Source organism: Rhineura floridana, chromosome 2 (assembly GCF_030035675.1).
Source record: "Rhineura floridana isolate rRhiFlo1 chromosome 2, rRhiFlo1.hap2, whole genome shotgun sequence".
NCBI classification, from domain to species: Eukaryota; Metazoa; Chordata; class Lepidosauria; order Squamata; family Rhineuridae; genus Rhineura; species Rhineura floridana.
In genome coordinates this window covers 224,398,503-224,415,349 of record NC_084481.1, presented here as the reverse complement: position 1 = coordinate 224,415,349, position 16,847 = coordinate 224,398,503, and the positions used below count along the sequence as shown (strand labels likewise).

The following is a 16,847-nucleotide window of genomic DNA, read 5'->3' as shown; positions in this document are numbered from 1 at the left end:
CTGCTGTTTCGCAAGGTGACTGAGATTATCCATAAAGCAAAAAGAGATCTTATTTCTGTTCCCTTTTGAGAGGGAATTCTATATGAGATGTATTCTCGAAAGCCTTGGCCCACTAACAAGACTCAGTTAATTTTATTCCATGATCGATATCCTGTAGAAACGTAAGTTCAGCCAGCTTTTTAAAGGGTGTATGTCTGTGCGTGCTTGCACACACTTATATAGATATACAATTTTGGCATTAAATTTAATTAATTTGTGTCCATGTACACACTCACTTTCATGGATCTCCTTTTTTTTTGCATTCCATTTACTGAATTTACTTGCATACACACACTCAGATGTACATTATTTTGCATTTGCATTAAATTTACTTATTCAGGTGTAGCAGGTGGATCTCTGTTTCTCTGTCTCGGAGGATTTCCTACAATTGAATAAAATGGTCAGTGAACTCCAAATCTCTTGACTGCTGGCATAAGGAAGCAAACAGTAAGAGTCTTGACTCTTTGGGACTTCCTCTGAAGCATCTTCAGAGCCTGCTCAAAGCATAACAGCCAGGGTGGTATAATGGTTAGAGTGTTGGGAGATCAGGGTTTAAATCCCCAGTCAGCCATAAAGCTCACTGGCTGTCCTTGGGCCAGTCACTGCCTCTCAGCCTAACCTACCTCACAGGATTGTTGTGAGGATAAAATGGGGAGAACCATGTACACCACCTTGAGCTCCTTGGACAAAAAGGTGGTGTATATATTTAATCAATTTAATTAATTAAGCAAGCAATTAAATAAATAAATAAATAAAAAGAGCCCTGCTGGATCCGACCGAAGGCTCATCTTGTTCACATTTATTCCCATTATTATTATTATTATTAGAATTAGGGTTTGGATTCATTACCCACCCTTCACCCAGAGGTCCCAGGGCAGGACACAACAATTTTAAAACACATAATTAAAACAGCTGAAAACAACCTAAACAACAGTGGCCAGTCAGATGTCTCCAGAAAGCCCACAAAAAGGTTGTGAGAGAAATGGCCCTCTGTTGTCCTCCAGCAACTGGTACTTGGGAGGCACACACTGCCTCTGATCCTAGAGATCCTACATGGCCACTGATAGCCTAGTGTCCCAAGGATCTGTCCAATTCCCTTTTAAAATCATCCAAGCTAGGAGCCACCAACAAATCTTGTAGCAGTTAATTCCACAAATTAAATATGCATGGTGTAAAGGAGGGCTTTCTTTTGTCTTGCCTGATTCTCTTGAATCTAAAAACTCTTTTTATTGCATGACCCCAGATTCTGGTGTTACGAGAAAGGAAAACGTCCCCTTTTAAATCACAATCCATTCGACATTATTTGCTCTTCCCTTTCATGTTTGGTTGATAAAGCATTTAAGGCAGGGGTACACAAGAGAGAGACATCCTTGGAGCTTCGTGACTTGGCGGGGGCTTGAACCCGAGTCTCCTTGATGTACGGGAAGCAACTCTAAACACTGCACAATGGTGCTTCTCTTTTTACCTTGCTCAGCTCTGCAAACTAAATGAGATTATCTGGTGTGCCTGGGTGATGTGAAAGACCAAATCTCTTGAGCCCTTTGAAAACAACATAAGAGGAGCTTTGCTGGATCAGGTGAAAGACTCATCTAGTCCAGCATCCTTTTCTCACAGGAGCCAGCCAGCTGCCTTTGGGAAGCCTGCAAGCAGGACCCAAGTGTAGTAGCACTCCCCTCCTTGTGATTCCCAGCAGCTGATATTCAGATACATACTGCCTCTCACAGTGGAGGCAGAATATAGACATTGTGGCTAGTAGCCATGGATAGCTTTATCCTCCGTGAATTGCTATAATCTTTTCTTAAAGCCATCCAAGTTGGTGGCCATCACTGCTTCTTGTCGGAGTAAATTCCGTAGTTTAACCATGGAGAAGTACTTTCTTTTGTCTGTCCTGAATCTTCCAACATTCAGTTTCATAGCATGTCCATGAGTTCTAGTGTTACGAGAGAGGGAGAAAAAAATTTCTCTATCCGTTTTCACCATGCCATGCATAACGTTATACACCTCCTCTGGCTCACCTTTTCTCTAAACTAAAAAGCTCCATGTGCTGCAACCTTTCCTCCTAGAGGAGTCTCTCCATTCCCTTGATCATTTTGGTCGTTCTTTTTTATTTATTTATTGTATTTATATACCACCCCATAGCTGAAGCTCTCTGGGCGGTTTACAGTACCTATTTTGAACCTTTTCCAACTCTAGAGTATCCTTCCTGAGTTGAGGCATCCAGAACTGTACACACCATGGATATGGACAAATGCATTATGATGTTGGCAGTTCAGCAAGTTTGCTGCCAGCCTCCATTCCTTAAAAGTAGAGTGGCAAACCATCAGCCCATCAAGCAATTATTTTTGTCCCCCATATACCCACCAGTTTTCACTGCAGTGGCAGAATCTGCAGCGGGTAACGCTGCAAGTAGCATAGTGGCATTGAGCTGGGCAGAGAGGTTTAAACTTCTTCATCTAGATGCGCAGATCTGCAAGGGAGTCTGTATGAGGGAGCCGTCTCTGGGCCTGTATGTACCTTGTCTGTGTTTTTATGTGTGTGCATATGTATTTGTGAGAATGCAGGGTGCCTGCACTCACCATGGGCAGAAGGATTGGAATGAAGCAATGCAGCCATTGAGCCAAAAGGGGGAAAAATAGCTACCTCTGCTTTAAAGCTGCATATATGTTAAAAGTGTGTTAAAAATTTGTCAGATTTTGCCATTTAGCAGCCTTTCTGAGCTAAGCATCAAATGCTTAAAATGGACATGCATAAAATGTCACAGGTCCCTTTTTAACTTGCCTCTTTCCCACTGTCTCCTTGCTTTCTCTTGTGCAGTGATAGACACAAACGACAGGTTTCTGCGGAAGATCACTATTGGCCAGTCTCTGACCGAGAAGGGGTTCACTCGCACAGTAAGCACCCTTTCTTTCTCCTCTTGGGATTCTTTGCCCTTTCAGAAAAAAATATGACTGGTCTCGGAACAATAGCATTTTAGTCTCCCTTATCACAGTTCAAGGGCTCTTTTCAGCCAGGCAAAAGCACCCACGGGGATGGTGGTGGCTTGGGGAGTCCTGAGGGCCAGGTAGAGAAGCTTGGAGGGCCACGTTGAGCCCTTGGGTCTGAGGTTCCCCACCCATGCTGTGGACTGTGTTTGCCAGGGTGCGGGTTGAATGGAGTGTATGAGGATGAACAGGTATGCATGTGGTTGTGTATGCTCTGGCCTTGCCCACTTTGGGTTGTGGCCCTGCCCACCGCTAGGATGCCCAGATGCAAAAGAGGACAGGATGCCTGCACCTTTGATTGTTAGGTAGAAGAGGGAATGTCAGTAGGTGTCGTTTGCACAAGTTATACCTGTTGGAAGGTGCATGAGCCCTATTCACTCTTGCATCTGGGCTCCTTACACACCACCGGTATGTGGCCCCCAACCGCTTTCCTCTGAGGGAATGGGGCTCTTGGGGAGGCAGAAGATTCCCCACCCCTGCTATCCAGAGATGACTGTATCCCACTGGTTCTTTCCATTGCACCAGGTTTTTGTTATGCCCGCTATATTTGTGTTCTCCTTTACAACCAAGCATCCCCACCTGTGCTTAAAGGAAGCTGTTTTCAGCCCTTTCTTTCCCTCCTGCAGGCCCAGTTTGACATCACGGTAGCCAGCGAGATCATGGCAGTCTTGGCCCTCACAGTCAGTCTGGAGGACATGAGACGGCGCCTGGCCAAAATGGTGGTTGCTTCCAGCAAGAAAGGTGTTCCAGTTACTACAGAGGATCTGGTATGTTGACCATCATCTTGCTTGGAAGAAAGCCTAGATAAAAGTGGACTGAAGCTGACTGGCATGCAAGTTCTCCTGAAATCTGTAGGACTTAATTCAGTTAAACATCTCTTGAATCTGTGTATAGAGCTCATAAACCTAAGCTTTCATATCCTGCCTCCATTAGGCCAGGTTTGGGGAACCTGTGACCCTCCAGATGTTGGCAGCAGCTCTACTCGTCCCTGACAGTTGGCCACACTGGCTGGGGCTGATGGGAGTTGGAAATCCACCAACATCTGGAAGGCCACACATTTCCCACCCGTCTTAAGCATTTTACTTTCAAAAGGATTTCTCTCAAACGCTTTATTCTGCCAGTTATGTAGGGACTGAGAGCTGGCTCATATGTTTGTAGAAGGTTATTGGGTGGGAGGGAGGGGTTTGTAAATTTTCTGCATGCTTTTGTGTGTGAGTTGACATCCGAATTAAGGGCCACACAGAAGATTGCTGCGGCTACTTTGGCGATCAGAAAAATGGCAAGGGTTTTTTTCTTTTTTGGAGCATGGAAGTTCCTGCTCTGATTTTCCATATGGCTCCATTGCATATGTTGCACTGCGTTTTAAAATTTTATTTTATATTGTATTTGTTTGGGCTTTGTCCTCCCTGGAAAAAATAAAAGTCAAGGCTGGCCAGCCTCCAGCCGCCATTGCCATTTGCTGAAGATGCCTCAGGGCTCACATGGAACCCATTCTGGGAGAGTGAAGATGGTGGCTGGAGGCCTGCACTTGGCTTTGGACATCAAGTAAATTAAAAATAAGGAGCGATAAGGGCCTCACATGCACCATGGGATTTATCTGTGAGCACTCATGGGCACTGCACTGGGAACCACAGAGGTAGATCATGCATGCTTGAAATCACCCTACCACTAATTTCTAGCAGTGCGTTTTGCAATAAACCATTTGGTGAGTAAGGCATGCCTTTGTCCATCCTATGTCTATATATACATCAAGGTAGAATGGTTCATTAGCTGACTGTTCTTGGAATGTCCTAAACCTAAACAAACTTGCAAGAACTGCCACTCCAGTAACTCTTCATACGTATCCTCTTAGGGAGTCAGTGGTGCTCTGGCGGTTTTGATGAAAGATGCTATTAAGCCAAACCTCATGCAGACTTTGGAGGTAAGTGCATATTCTGTGCAAACCTGATGCTTTTGACTGGAAATCGGAGCATCTACTCCTCCACAATTGTGTTTTATCCAGAACTTGCTTTGTCAGCCTGTGGAAATACATGTATCCTGTGGAGCAGTGTTTCTCAAAAACCTTTTATACATCACGTTCCTGCTTTTGAGGTTATTCTGTCGTTTAGGCCCTCTACCATATAAAAAACAGTTTATTAGCTGGTAATCAGCTGAGAATGAGCTATATTCATTTTTGTTTGCACAACAGACACAAAGCAAAATTGTGCATCTTGGGCTCCTGCTGGGAGGAAGGGCAGGATATAAATCAAATAATAAATAAATGAATGAATGAATAAATAGTTTTGCTGCTGGACACTACCTTTTCCTTGAACTGTTTTCACATCTCATGCCATAAGCTGCTCAGTTCTTTGCTTTCCTTCTTCCCCTCACCTCCCGCCCACAAAAAAAATTGCCATCAACCACTCACACGCATGCCCTTCCATTCTACACACTCTCCACCTTCCTTGTCTGTCTGTTTTTGTCTGTTTTGATGTTGCGTTCCCTGGGAAGCATTCAGTTAATCAGTGGAACATGAATTTATAAAATGAATAAATATGTTTTGCTTTCAGGCTGCCCTCCCTCCAAACAGGCTTGTCCATGCACACACATGTATACACACACAAGCACACATGTATACATACTAGGGGCTCTGCCCCTACATACTTTGTGCACCAACCCCTCCTCTTCCTCCAGGTCACCAAGGTACCTCCCCTTCCCCTGGTCACCAAAGCCCCTACCCCCCCGCTAGGTCATCAATGCACCTTCCCTCTCCCCTTACCCCAGGTCTCCAAGGCGCCTCCCCATGTTCTCTGTCCAGTCTAACTTGCCCTCCTTCCTCCCCCACTCCATGGCCTGTAGGAAAGAGATGCCTCATGGTAGCGACACTGGAGCCTCCCATGAAGCAGCTCTGTGGGTTGCCCAGGCTGCTGGCTGCCGCCACCGACTCACCTTCCTCCCCCACCACCACCCTGAGCCCAGCAGAGCTGGGCTGCCACTCAATTGCCACCTGCTCGTTCACCTTCCTCCCCCTTCCCGTTTTGAGCCCAGCACAGCTGGGCTGCAGCCCATCACCACCTGTTTACTCGCCATCCTTTCCCCAACTTGAGCCCAACCCAACTGGCTCACACTGTAATTCACAGTGCCACCTGTCTGTGATCAAGCAAACTTCAGTGTGACATGTCAGGGCTTACAAAAATATTACTGTATATAGTGAGATATGTGCACACACACCATTCTTTCAATGAAAGATTTTGCTTCACTCCTTTTCAAGCAGCTTTCACAAATGTGCTGTTTATTGTACAAGGAATGGCCTTTTTCGTTCCATCCACTGAACTCCTGATAAGTAGTCCACTCCTTCCTTTGATGAATTGCCTTTCCCATGACGGTGTAATAACCAATCTTGACCCCCTTCACCACCTTACCAACTGCTGCTCACATCCCCAAGTTCAGAGGCACTGTACTTTGAATACCAGTTACTAGGAGAAAACCAGGAGGAGCCTGTTGCCTCTGCGCCTTCCTTGTGAGCTTTCCATGGGTATTGGTTGGCAGTTGCTGGAATTGGAATGCTAGACTAGGGGATCCAGCAGAGATTCTTAGGAGACCTGTTCAGGCTCTTAATCCAAAGACAAAGGCAAACATGTATCTTGCTATTTAAGTATTGAAATATAAGAATGGATGTGGTTTGCGAATTTGTCAGATTCCCAGAAGGTGTGGGGGTGGCCAAGAAGAACTATGAGCTGCGGGGGAAGCAAGTTTCCAACAAGCAAGATGACATCATCTTCCCCCACCCCAAACTAGTAAAGTTTTTTTTTGTTCTGTTTCTGCAGCTAGGTTTGTCTTCTGCGTTCCTGAATCGACCAGAAAGTTTGATAATTTTAATTGGTGGTGGTGGTGGTAATCTAGACCTATAGATTCTGCCAAGTCTGTGAAGAATGTTCCCTAGGGGTGGAGCTGTGCCTTGAGAAGGCCACCCCTCTCTCCTGTAGGTTGGGGTTTGACAGATGCAGAAAGAAGCATAGTCTCACTCTTCTTGGAGCAACTCAGGAGAGACTATGATGGGCAAATTTAGCTGCTGCTTATTTTCAAGTCCTGCTAAATTTCCACTTTTAATACCCATGATGTTGGGTTGCATTTTTTTTCTTTTTCCAAAAATGCTGCAAGATTTTAGAACCCTCTGCATGCTTGCTCACAAACAGGTGCCATTGAGTTCAGTGAAACTTGCTCCCAAGTAAGTGTGCATAGGGCTTGCAATGTTCCAGATGGCAAGGCACCAACTTTTCTCTCTTTGCATTTCCTTCTTCCTGTTGCTGCCTTTCTCTGTCAGGGCAACCCGGTGTTTGTACATGCTGGTCCATTTGCCAACATCGCCCATGGCAACTCATCCGTCCTGGCAGACAAGATTGCCCTGAAGCTTGTTGGCAAGGAAGGATTTGTGGGTAAGTCTTTCTGTGTGAGCTTCATGCATCATATACTTCCGGAGTTCACTGCCATGAGGTGCAGTGAAACGGGGATGGGGGACCTGTGGTCCTCCAAATACTGCTGGAGTATACCTCCCATCATCGCTGACCATTGATCATGCTGGCTAGGGTTGGCAGGACTGAAGCAACATTTGGGAGGCTATGGGCTCCCTAGCCCTGCAGTGATGGCTGCTGGATTAAGTGGCTTTAACAGAGGAAAACCAAATTTGAAGGATCAGTCTGTTGACAGCCCTTAGCCATAATTCCCATGCGGAACCTCCATGTTCAGAGACAGCGCTGTTTGGGAGAGCAATAGCGAGAGAAGGCTTTCTAGAAGTTTTCAGCTGGCCATTGTGAGAAATGGGATGCTGGCGTAACTGGACCATGGGCCTGATCCAGCAGGACTCTTCTGATGTTCTTACTTCCTGTTCTTTAGAAAATAGAAGATTCAATATGTTGCATGCATGTATACATGTGTAATGGGACTTGATATATAAACAGACTGGATTGAGGAAAGAAACAGGAAATTGCCCTCTTGTCCCAAGGCCATTAAGTATAATGGGTATTTTTAGATGGCGGGGGGAGAGAAAGGTCATGGGTTAGCAAACAAGCTTCTGTGAGAAGTAAGGTGTCCTAGGGCTTGCTAGAGCTGTAGAGGTAGAATGAGGGGCTTGTGGCTCTCCAGATGTTGCTGGGCTACTACTCCCATCATCTCTGACCATTAGCCGTGTTGACTTGGGCTGATGGGACAGTCCAACATCTGGAGCGCCACAGGTTTCCCCATCCATGCTGTAGAGAGAAAAAATCACTGAAAAATTGTGAAGCTGGCCCATTAATTCAAGGAGAAATCGTTTTGTGAATTTGTCCCCACACACATGCACGCTGTTTCACCAAATCATTTCATCAATTCATCAGCGCTTTTACTTAGACCAGTTGAACACAGTGGGTTTATTTCTGATTAAGTATGTATAAGACTGCACTGTTCATCTCTGATTTCCCCTTTCCCCCTCCCACTGGAGTGCCTTTTTAACCTTTTGAGCCTGCTTCTAAATACGGGCATACCCCGCTTTAACGTACGCAATGGGACCGGAGAGTGTACTTTAAGGGAAAATGTACTTAAAGTGAAGCAATTATCTTCACTTGTACTGCACGCAATCACCACTAGATGGCAGTGGCGTCATGCCAATAAAGTGTCCGTTGTTGTGAAGCGCCCGTACTTTGAGCGGGGTATGGTGGAGTATGGAGCATGTACTTTATAGTGTTAGGTCCAAACCCAACACGCAAGCCGTCACTGTCTACTCAGGTCACATCCACCCAGGAAGGTGCGGAGTTGAGAGCGATAACCCACTGCCGGAGATCAGGAAATAAGTTGCCAAAATTACCTTTGCAAAGGGGTCCCAAAACCTGCCAGCAAGTTGCCTTTCAGAAGTGGGAACCCCGTTTATTGAAATACAGTAGATTATATAGATTCCCCAGTGGTTACAAAAATGGGGAGCAGACGTCATAAACTACAAGAAAAATAACTGTAGACAAAGTGACTTTTAGATATGTAAAGAGGGGTGCTTAAAGTAACAAAGCTAGGAACATCTTGCTTCTTTTGCAGACATTCACTTGCATAGTTTGTGCAACCTTGAGATAAGCAAAGGGGAGTATTGAAACAAGAGAGGCCCTTCAGTGGGGGATACATTCAGGTTACGTTTCTGCATTTACGAACAGATACGTGTAGAAATCTATAGACATGTTAAAAGAAACATTAGCTTTCTTTGTGCTCAGGGTCAGCAATATGATACAATCTATAGGGTACTGATATTGAATGCATAAGGAAGGAAGGGAGTCATCTCCAGTTTATTCAGGCTTTTATTTACCCAGCCACCTGGAGTGTGGGGTCAGGTCAGGGGGAAATAAACCGATAACATGTTTATATCAACCTTCATTTTCTTAACCCAACAATAGCGAGGCTACTTTAAGTGAAGCTACTTTAAGCGGGGTATGCCTGTAAAGCATAATTCTATGGGGTTTTTCAAGGCATTGTTATTTTTTTTAAAAAGAGAAGAAATCCATGTGTGGGGGAAAAATCTTCCCTTGCGTACCAGGTTTAAAAATAGGGTTACATGAAAAGGCACACCATGACTTCATATTTTTAACAAGCCTGATTCAGTCACTGCCTTTTCTTTGGAGATCTATTTTACACTTCACCTCATGAATAAAATGAGATGCTTTAGCAACAATTCTCTTGCTCCGCCCCATATATATTCAACTTCTGTCTACTAAGCTGGTAGCCCCGAGTGAGTGGCAAAGGGAGCAGCCATGTTTTACAGTAGCAGCCATTTTGAATTGCCCAACATTCAAAGAGTACCTCAGAACAGGGCTTTCTGGGGAAAACAAAATGGCACCTCCTCAGATTCTCTTCATCTCAAAACAATTTCATTTTACCCCCAGGATTATAGTTGAAGCAAAACAGCCAATTTTAAAGTGGGTAAAGTTCAGCCCCACTATTATTTATTTATTTAAAAGTGTTACCAAGGCAGTGTGCAACATAATAACTTTAGACCAGGGGTTCCAAACATTTTCCCCACAGACCACCTGAAAATTGCTGAGGATCTTGGTGGACCACAATGATTTTTCTGCCTGTTGTAGCAATTGTAATGTGCGGTGCTAGATGCTGTTAGAGTTTTAACCGTATGTTATTGCTGCTTTTGTTTCTTATATTGTATTACAATTTGTATTCCACAGAATTCAAATTGTAATACAATAAAAGACAATATAAGAAATAAAAGCAGCAATTAAAATATAATTAAAAATCAAAATGAATATTTAATGTGGATCGCCTGAATGAAGTTTGTGGACCACTGGTGGACCACAGACCGCATTTTGGGAACCCCTTCTTTAGACAATGCATTAAAGTACATAGTACACCACTGGAGTATAAAAATTGACATCTGCCGAATCTAAGGAACGGTGACAAAAACTGGTATGATGTATTAAAGGCCCAGGAAGGCCTGAGTGAAGAGGTAAGGTTTTACTAGCCGATGAAGTATGATTGCTGTAGGCACTTGCTGGGTATCCAGTGGGGAGACCCTTCCACAAGGAATGGCTTTTTCGTGGGAGCTGACCTGCCTCCTTGGGGTTCCCACAGAGCTTGGAAAAGTTACTTTTTTGAACTACAACTCCCATCAGGCCCAGCAAGCATGGCCACTGGATTGGGTTGATGGGAGTTGTAGTTCAAAAAAGTAACTTTTCCAAGCTCTGGGTTCCCAAGCCAGAGGGTGTTTTGCCTAGTCATTTTGACACTATTCCAGCTGGAGCAAGGACTTTGGATGGCTAAGAAAGAGTTATGCCAATGACGTATTCTGCCCACGCTGCTGGCTCCAGAGGTGGCCGTAGTTCATGAGGGTATTAGCAGCAGTGTTTTGGGAGGGGGGGGGACAATTAGCTGACCTCCCGCACTTGGTGTCACCACAGTGTACCATAAGAGGGTGAGGTTGGTGCAGTGCTGGAGCACCGAATTGCCTCTACTAGTATATTTGCACATCAGCAATCTCACTGCCACCTTGGCCCTCTCCCTCCAGGTACACCATAGTGACGCCGGTAATGGGAGGTTAGATAAGCGCTGCTGGGCACTGGGAGTAGAGAGATGCAGAGGACTGCAGGCTTCTCTGCTGCCTTATCCTTTGCAGTATCATGGCTGCCCTATCTCTCCTAGTTTGCTGCTGTTGCTTGTTAGTACCATCTATGGAGAGCTTGTGCTAGTGGTGTATAAGTGAAGGAACAAGATGGAAGGACTGCAGCTCAGCAGCAGAGCACCTGCTTTGCATGCAGAAGGTCCCAGGCTCAGTCCCCAGCATGTTGACTTCAGGGTGGGAATGTCCCCTGTCTGAAACCCTGGGGAGCTGCTGCCTGTCAGTGTGGACAATACTGAGCTAGATGGACCAATGGTCCATCAGCAAAAGGCAGCCCCTTTTGTTCCCTTAGTTGCTGTGCATCTCTGGTTAAATTGTGTTTCAAGCAGTTCAGTTCCATTATTTTGCATTTTTTTAAAGTTCTTTTTTCCCGTCCGTCAGTGTGAATTTCTCTTGAGTCTTAAAGCTGAAGGAAGGGGATAAAATCAGAGCAATACTAATGCCGCTAAGTATAAAGGAAGGTGATTGTGCATGATAACGCATTTCTGTTTTGATTTTGCCTGCAGTGACTGAAGGGGGCTTCGGAGCGGATATTGGCATGGAAAAGTTCTTTGATATCAAGTGCCGGTATTCTGGTCTGCAGCCCCATGTGGTGGTCTTGGTTGCCACCGTCCGAGCTCTGAAAATGCATGGTGGAGGGCCCACGGTGAGTGCTGGCTTTGGCAATAGGAGAGTCCGAGGGCCGATGCTGGCTGGGGCTGGTGGGAGTTGTAGCTCAAATCATCTGTAGGGCACCAGGCTGAGTCTATGACCCACTCATTCCCAGAATGTGAAAGAATGTTGAGGAATCTGGCTCCACTAGATAACCCCTGCCTATGAGAGATGTGTTGTTGCCAACTGACCTCGATGAATGAAGATGCCCACAGGCTTCCTGGGCCGCCTGTCCCGTTGCTGGGCAATGCTCTTAATTCATTGCAAATCTTCTCTAAGCCCTAGATTTTTTTTCTGTTTCTAATTTCCTCCCCACCCATCGCCTTCTATTAAGTTGCTTACTCTTTTCCCCCTTTAAAAAAAGAAGAACAAAAAACATTTTCACTCCGTCCCCCCCCATCCCTATTTGTCTGCTTATATCTGGCTTAAAATAAAAACAAGCAGCTTTCATCGGTACATAAGTGATGGTCAATTTTATGAAGGCGATGAGCTATAATTTGCGTTGCATATTCTGATATTCCCCTTTGGCTTTCCCTTCTCTTTTCGTGTTGGTCTCACTGTTTATATTTGCAAGCCTCTTTGTGGAGACTTCTGGATTAGACGTATATTGGATTAGACGTATATTGGCCAAGTTGGCGCGACCAGTTCCATGTTGTAAAGCAAAACTCCATTTTGGGTAGTCAGCAAAGCTATGCTGTTCTGTTTATTACACAGATTCCTTAGGCTTTGCACCACAAGGAAGAGACAGTCTCCCGTCACTTGCTCTCTCTCTCTCACACGCACATACACTCATACACTTTACTTTCTGCAGCCTAATCTCTGTTAAGTATTGTGAATATTTCCCAAGCTTCTGTTTAGCTTTCCCTTGTCAGAGGATGTCTGTCTTTACATGTCAAAGAATATTTGCTTTTTAGCCTTCTTTCCTTTTTACGTTTAGAGTTTCAAAGTGATCTTATTTTAAGAGAGAGAGAGAGAGTGAGAGTGTGTGTGTGTGTTTTAAAAAATGTAGTGTCTGCTGGGGGAGCGGAAAACAACATTCATTCTCTCTGCCTAGCCCACTGATTCTCTGCTAATGAGATCTTTTGTATGCCGCTGGCTGTCATTTTCATAGTCTGGCGTATCTTCTCTTTTGGTCCCAGGACCTTGTATTAAAAGGTAATGATATTTCACTGGAGGCCACAAACTATTCTTTTGTGAATAAATCAGAGGGAAACAATTGCAGCTTGGTTCATTGCGTTAATGTTCAGAGCTCCTGGACACACACGCACACAGCCAAAATGCACAACCGCTGCTGTGTCCGTGTAGTGGAAATCCACTTCTCTCTCAAACTCCTTTTAATAAAAGCCCTCTTCATGTGTGTGAGCATAAAATGTGCAGCGAGAACCACTGTGCGTGCATCAGCCCTACCCCCAATATCCCTGGGTATGCCCACTCTGCTTCCAATCCCTCCGTCCTGCTTGTGGGGAGCCTTCTAAGCACAGCCAGGAGAATGCACTTGTGAGGCCCGGGGCCAGGGCTGGTGCATGCGCACTCACTTCCTGCACACTTTATGACTACATACCTTCTTTTGAATTTATGAATGGGGCTAAAGAGACTCCCAAATAAACTTCAGATTTGGAAATGAAATTGGAGTACAAAAGGAATGCCACCACCTTTAAATGCCTGTTTCTGGTCTTTGCAGGTCACAGCTGGAGTCCCCTTACCGAAGGAATACACTGAAGAGGTAACAGTGATTTACTGACCATGTTTACTCATCTTAGAATCATAAGGTATTGCCAAGCACTTCGCTGGGCCAAAAGAATTGCCAGTTCTTGGCCCGGCAGAGGTTCTTTTGCCTTGAGGTGTCGCTTTTTTTTTCCTGTTACAGCTCTGTGACCGGAGAAAGTAATACTTTTCCATCCATCTGCCAGATGAAGACTCAGATCAGCCTCACCTCCATACATACATACACTGCGTTATCTAAATGCAGTGTGCATGCATGCATTCTTACAGTCGCTCTTAAAAGTGCCATCTCATTTCTCCATTTTGAGAACTAAACACTGCATGTTTTGGGCCAGGATTCATGGACCCGATTCTTAAATCATAGTCCTGGGCTAGTGAACCACAGTTTGTCAGCCCTCAAATGATCTGTTTAACCACATGCTTCCTCTGCCCCACATGCACCTGACTTCAGCACTTCTATCCTTGTTTGTTTAAAAATCACATTTGTTTGTGATGTCCAAACAGGGAAACTGCGGTTTAATCACTGATTACTGATTGGGTATGAAACCAGCAATTAAACCATAGGTTCTCCAGATTTCAGATGTCATGGGAAACGGTGGTTTAGTAAGTCAAGGTCAAAGTGCTGAAGCTAAGTGTGCAAGGGGGCGGGGAGAGTGCATCAGCACACGGCTCATTCTTGGGCCAGTAAACTATAGCTTAGTGGTTTGAGAATGTGATGTCTAAACCATATATATGTGCATATATCACACATAGCCATAGAACGGAGCTTGAATGGGTTGTTGCATTAACACACAAGCCTGGCCTCTGAGGCTGGCATGCAATTCCTTATTTTTTCAGGTTTACAGCATGATTGTAAATAGTCTGTTGCTCTGTAGGATTCAGTGGCCTGGTTTACATGTCATGTTAAGCCAAACTATTGCTTAGCTTGAACACATGGGCTCTGGGAGAAATGACTGCAGCTGCTTCACTCCTCCCTAGTCATTTTGCTCCTGAACTAAACTATGGTTTGTCTTAATGTGTTATCTTTATCCAAGCTCATGGTTGGGCTGTCTTGGACAAATCATGAGCCATAAACCAATTGGACAAACCTTAGTTACTGCTCATGGTTAGTCTGAAGAGAGCTAAACCAAGAGCCCGGATTGGGCCTAGCTCCTCACAGTGCAGCGGTGAAATGAGCAAGGAGGAGCTAAGGAATTGTAGTCTCTGTTCCAGGAGCCTGCACATTAAGCCATGGCTTGGTTTAGCATGACATGTGAACTAGGCCATTAGCATCCTGGCAGGTGTGAGTGGCTACCAAGGAGAGAGAACTGTTTCAGTAATTGGACCCTATTTATGGAATGCTGTCCCCAGAGGGGTTCACTTGAGGCCTACTTTGTCAGCATCAGGCAAAGATTGTTTCTGTTTTCATATACCTTATAAACACAATTTTTTTTAATCTGTCATTTTACAGTCTCAGTGCATGCTTAGTTCTTGTAGAGGGATTTTACTCTTTGGATCTATTTTAATTAGTATTTTTAATTTAATGTAATTAGTTTTTGTATTTTCTTTTGGGTCTTTTATTGAAAGGAAGCATAAAAATAACTTTTAGAGAAATAAATGAAACACTTGCAAGGGTTTTTCATATATTATATAAGTATTTCACTGATAGAGGGTTTTTCAGTTGTTTTCAATACATTCATGAGTCTTGTAATTTTCATAGGATCATAGAATCGTAGAGTTGGAAGGGGCCTGTAAGGCCATCAAGTCCAACCCCCTGCTCAATGCAGGAATCCAAATTAAAGCATACCTGACGGATTGCTGTCCAGCTGCCTCTTGAATGTCTGCAGTGTTGGAGAGCCCACCACTTTCCTAGGTCATTGGTTCCATTGTTGTACCACTCTAACAGTAAGGAAGTTTTTCATGATTTCAGTTGAAATCTGGTTTCCTTCAAGTTGAGCCCATTATTCTGTGTCCTGCACTCTGGGACAATCGAGAAGAGTTCCTGGCCCTCCTCTGTGTGGCAACCTTTCAAGTACTTGAAGAGTGCTACCATATCTCCCCTCAGTCTTCTAGGGCTCAACATACCCATTTCTTTCACACTCTCCGCATAGGACTTTGTTTCCAGTCCCATGATCATCCTTGTTGCCCTCCTCTGAACTGTTCCATTTTATCTGCATCCTTTCTAAAGTGCAATGTCCAGAACTGGATGGAGTACTCAAGATGAGGCCTAACCAGTGCTGAATAGAGGGGAACCAATACTCTATGCAATTTGGAAACTATACTTCTATTAATGCAGCCTAAAATAGCATTTGCCTTTTTTGCAGCCACATGCACTATTGGCTCATATTCAGCTTGTGATCAACAACAATCCCAAGATCACTGGGATTGATAAGCACTCTGATAAGCACACTTTAATAAGCACCATTGATGAGCACTCTTTGAGTATGATTCTGTAGCCAACTGTGGATCCATAGCCGCCCTGGGCTTCTCCTGGGAGGAAGGGATAAATAAGCCTTCTCACATGTTGTACTGCTGAGCCAAGTATTCCTCATCTTATAACTGTGCATTTGGTTTCTTTTTCCTAGGTGTAGAACTTTGCATTTACCCCTATTAAATTTCATTCTGTTGTTTTCAGCCCAGTGCTCCAGCCTATCAAGGTCCCTTTGAATTTTGCTTCTGTCTTCCAGAGTATTAACTGTCCCTCCCAATTTTGTATCATCTGCAAATTTGATAAGCATTCCCTGCACCTCCTCATCCAAGTCATTAATAAAAACGTTGAAGAGCATTGGACCCAGGACCGAGCCCTGCAGTACCCTGCTCGTTACCTTTCCCCAGTTTGACAAGGAATTGTTGATAAGCACTCTTTGAGCACGATTCTGGAGTCAACTGTGGATCCACCTGATAGTTGTTCCATCCAGCCCACATTTAGCTAGTTTGCCAATCAGAATATCATGGGGCACTTTGTCAAAAGCTTTGCTGAATTCCAGATACAGTATATTATGTCCACAGCCTTTCAGAAACTTCTGATTCACTCCTGCTGTGCAAAATTCGGTGTTAATGTCTAACAATTCCAAGTATGTGTGAAGAAGAAAATTAGTTGAGGAACTTTCTCCTTGACGAGTTGCTCCTATTGAAAAGAATTTGGAAGCTTGACTCCTTTGTCTCCCTATCACTTTAATGCAAAGCTACTTTTCAGCTCAGAAGTGAAAATTCTTTCATGGGGGGTTTTTTCTGGTTTTGAGTGTTTCTTTCCCTGTAGGTAGCTATTCATCATTTCTCCCTCCTGTGAACAACAAAGTGACATTTCTGAAAAGATTTACTTTGGCAATGCATTTCTCCCCACACACACACATGACCCT

The 16,847-nt window shown here is 44.4% G+C and overlaps 1 protein-coding gene across 2 annotated transcripts in view; it reads left to right on the top strand.

Moving 5' to 3' along the window:
- Positions 1–16,847, top strand: part of MTHFD1 (methylenetetrahydrofolate dehydrogenase, cyclohydrolase and formyltetrahydrofolate synthetase 1) — a 92,408-nt gene that overhangs the window by 43,354 nt on the left and 32,207 nt on the right. For both annotated transcript variants that reach the window (XM_061612365.1, XM_061612366.1), the window contains exons 17-22: positions 2,854–2,930; positions 3,647–3,787; positions 4,873–4,941; positions 7,324–7,435; positions 11,643–11,782; positions 13,469–13,510. In XM_061612365.1, coding sequence (XP_061468349.1) covers positions 2,854–2,930; positions 3,647–3,787; positions 4,873–4,941; positions 7,324–7,435; positions 11,643–11,782; positions 13,469–13,510 — 581 coding nt within the window. The remainder of the gene's footprint in view (positions 1–2,853; positions 2,931–3,646; positions 3,788–4,872; positions 4,942–7,323; positions 7,436–11,642; positions 11,783–13,468; positions 13,511–16,847) is intronic.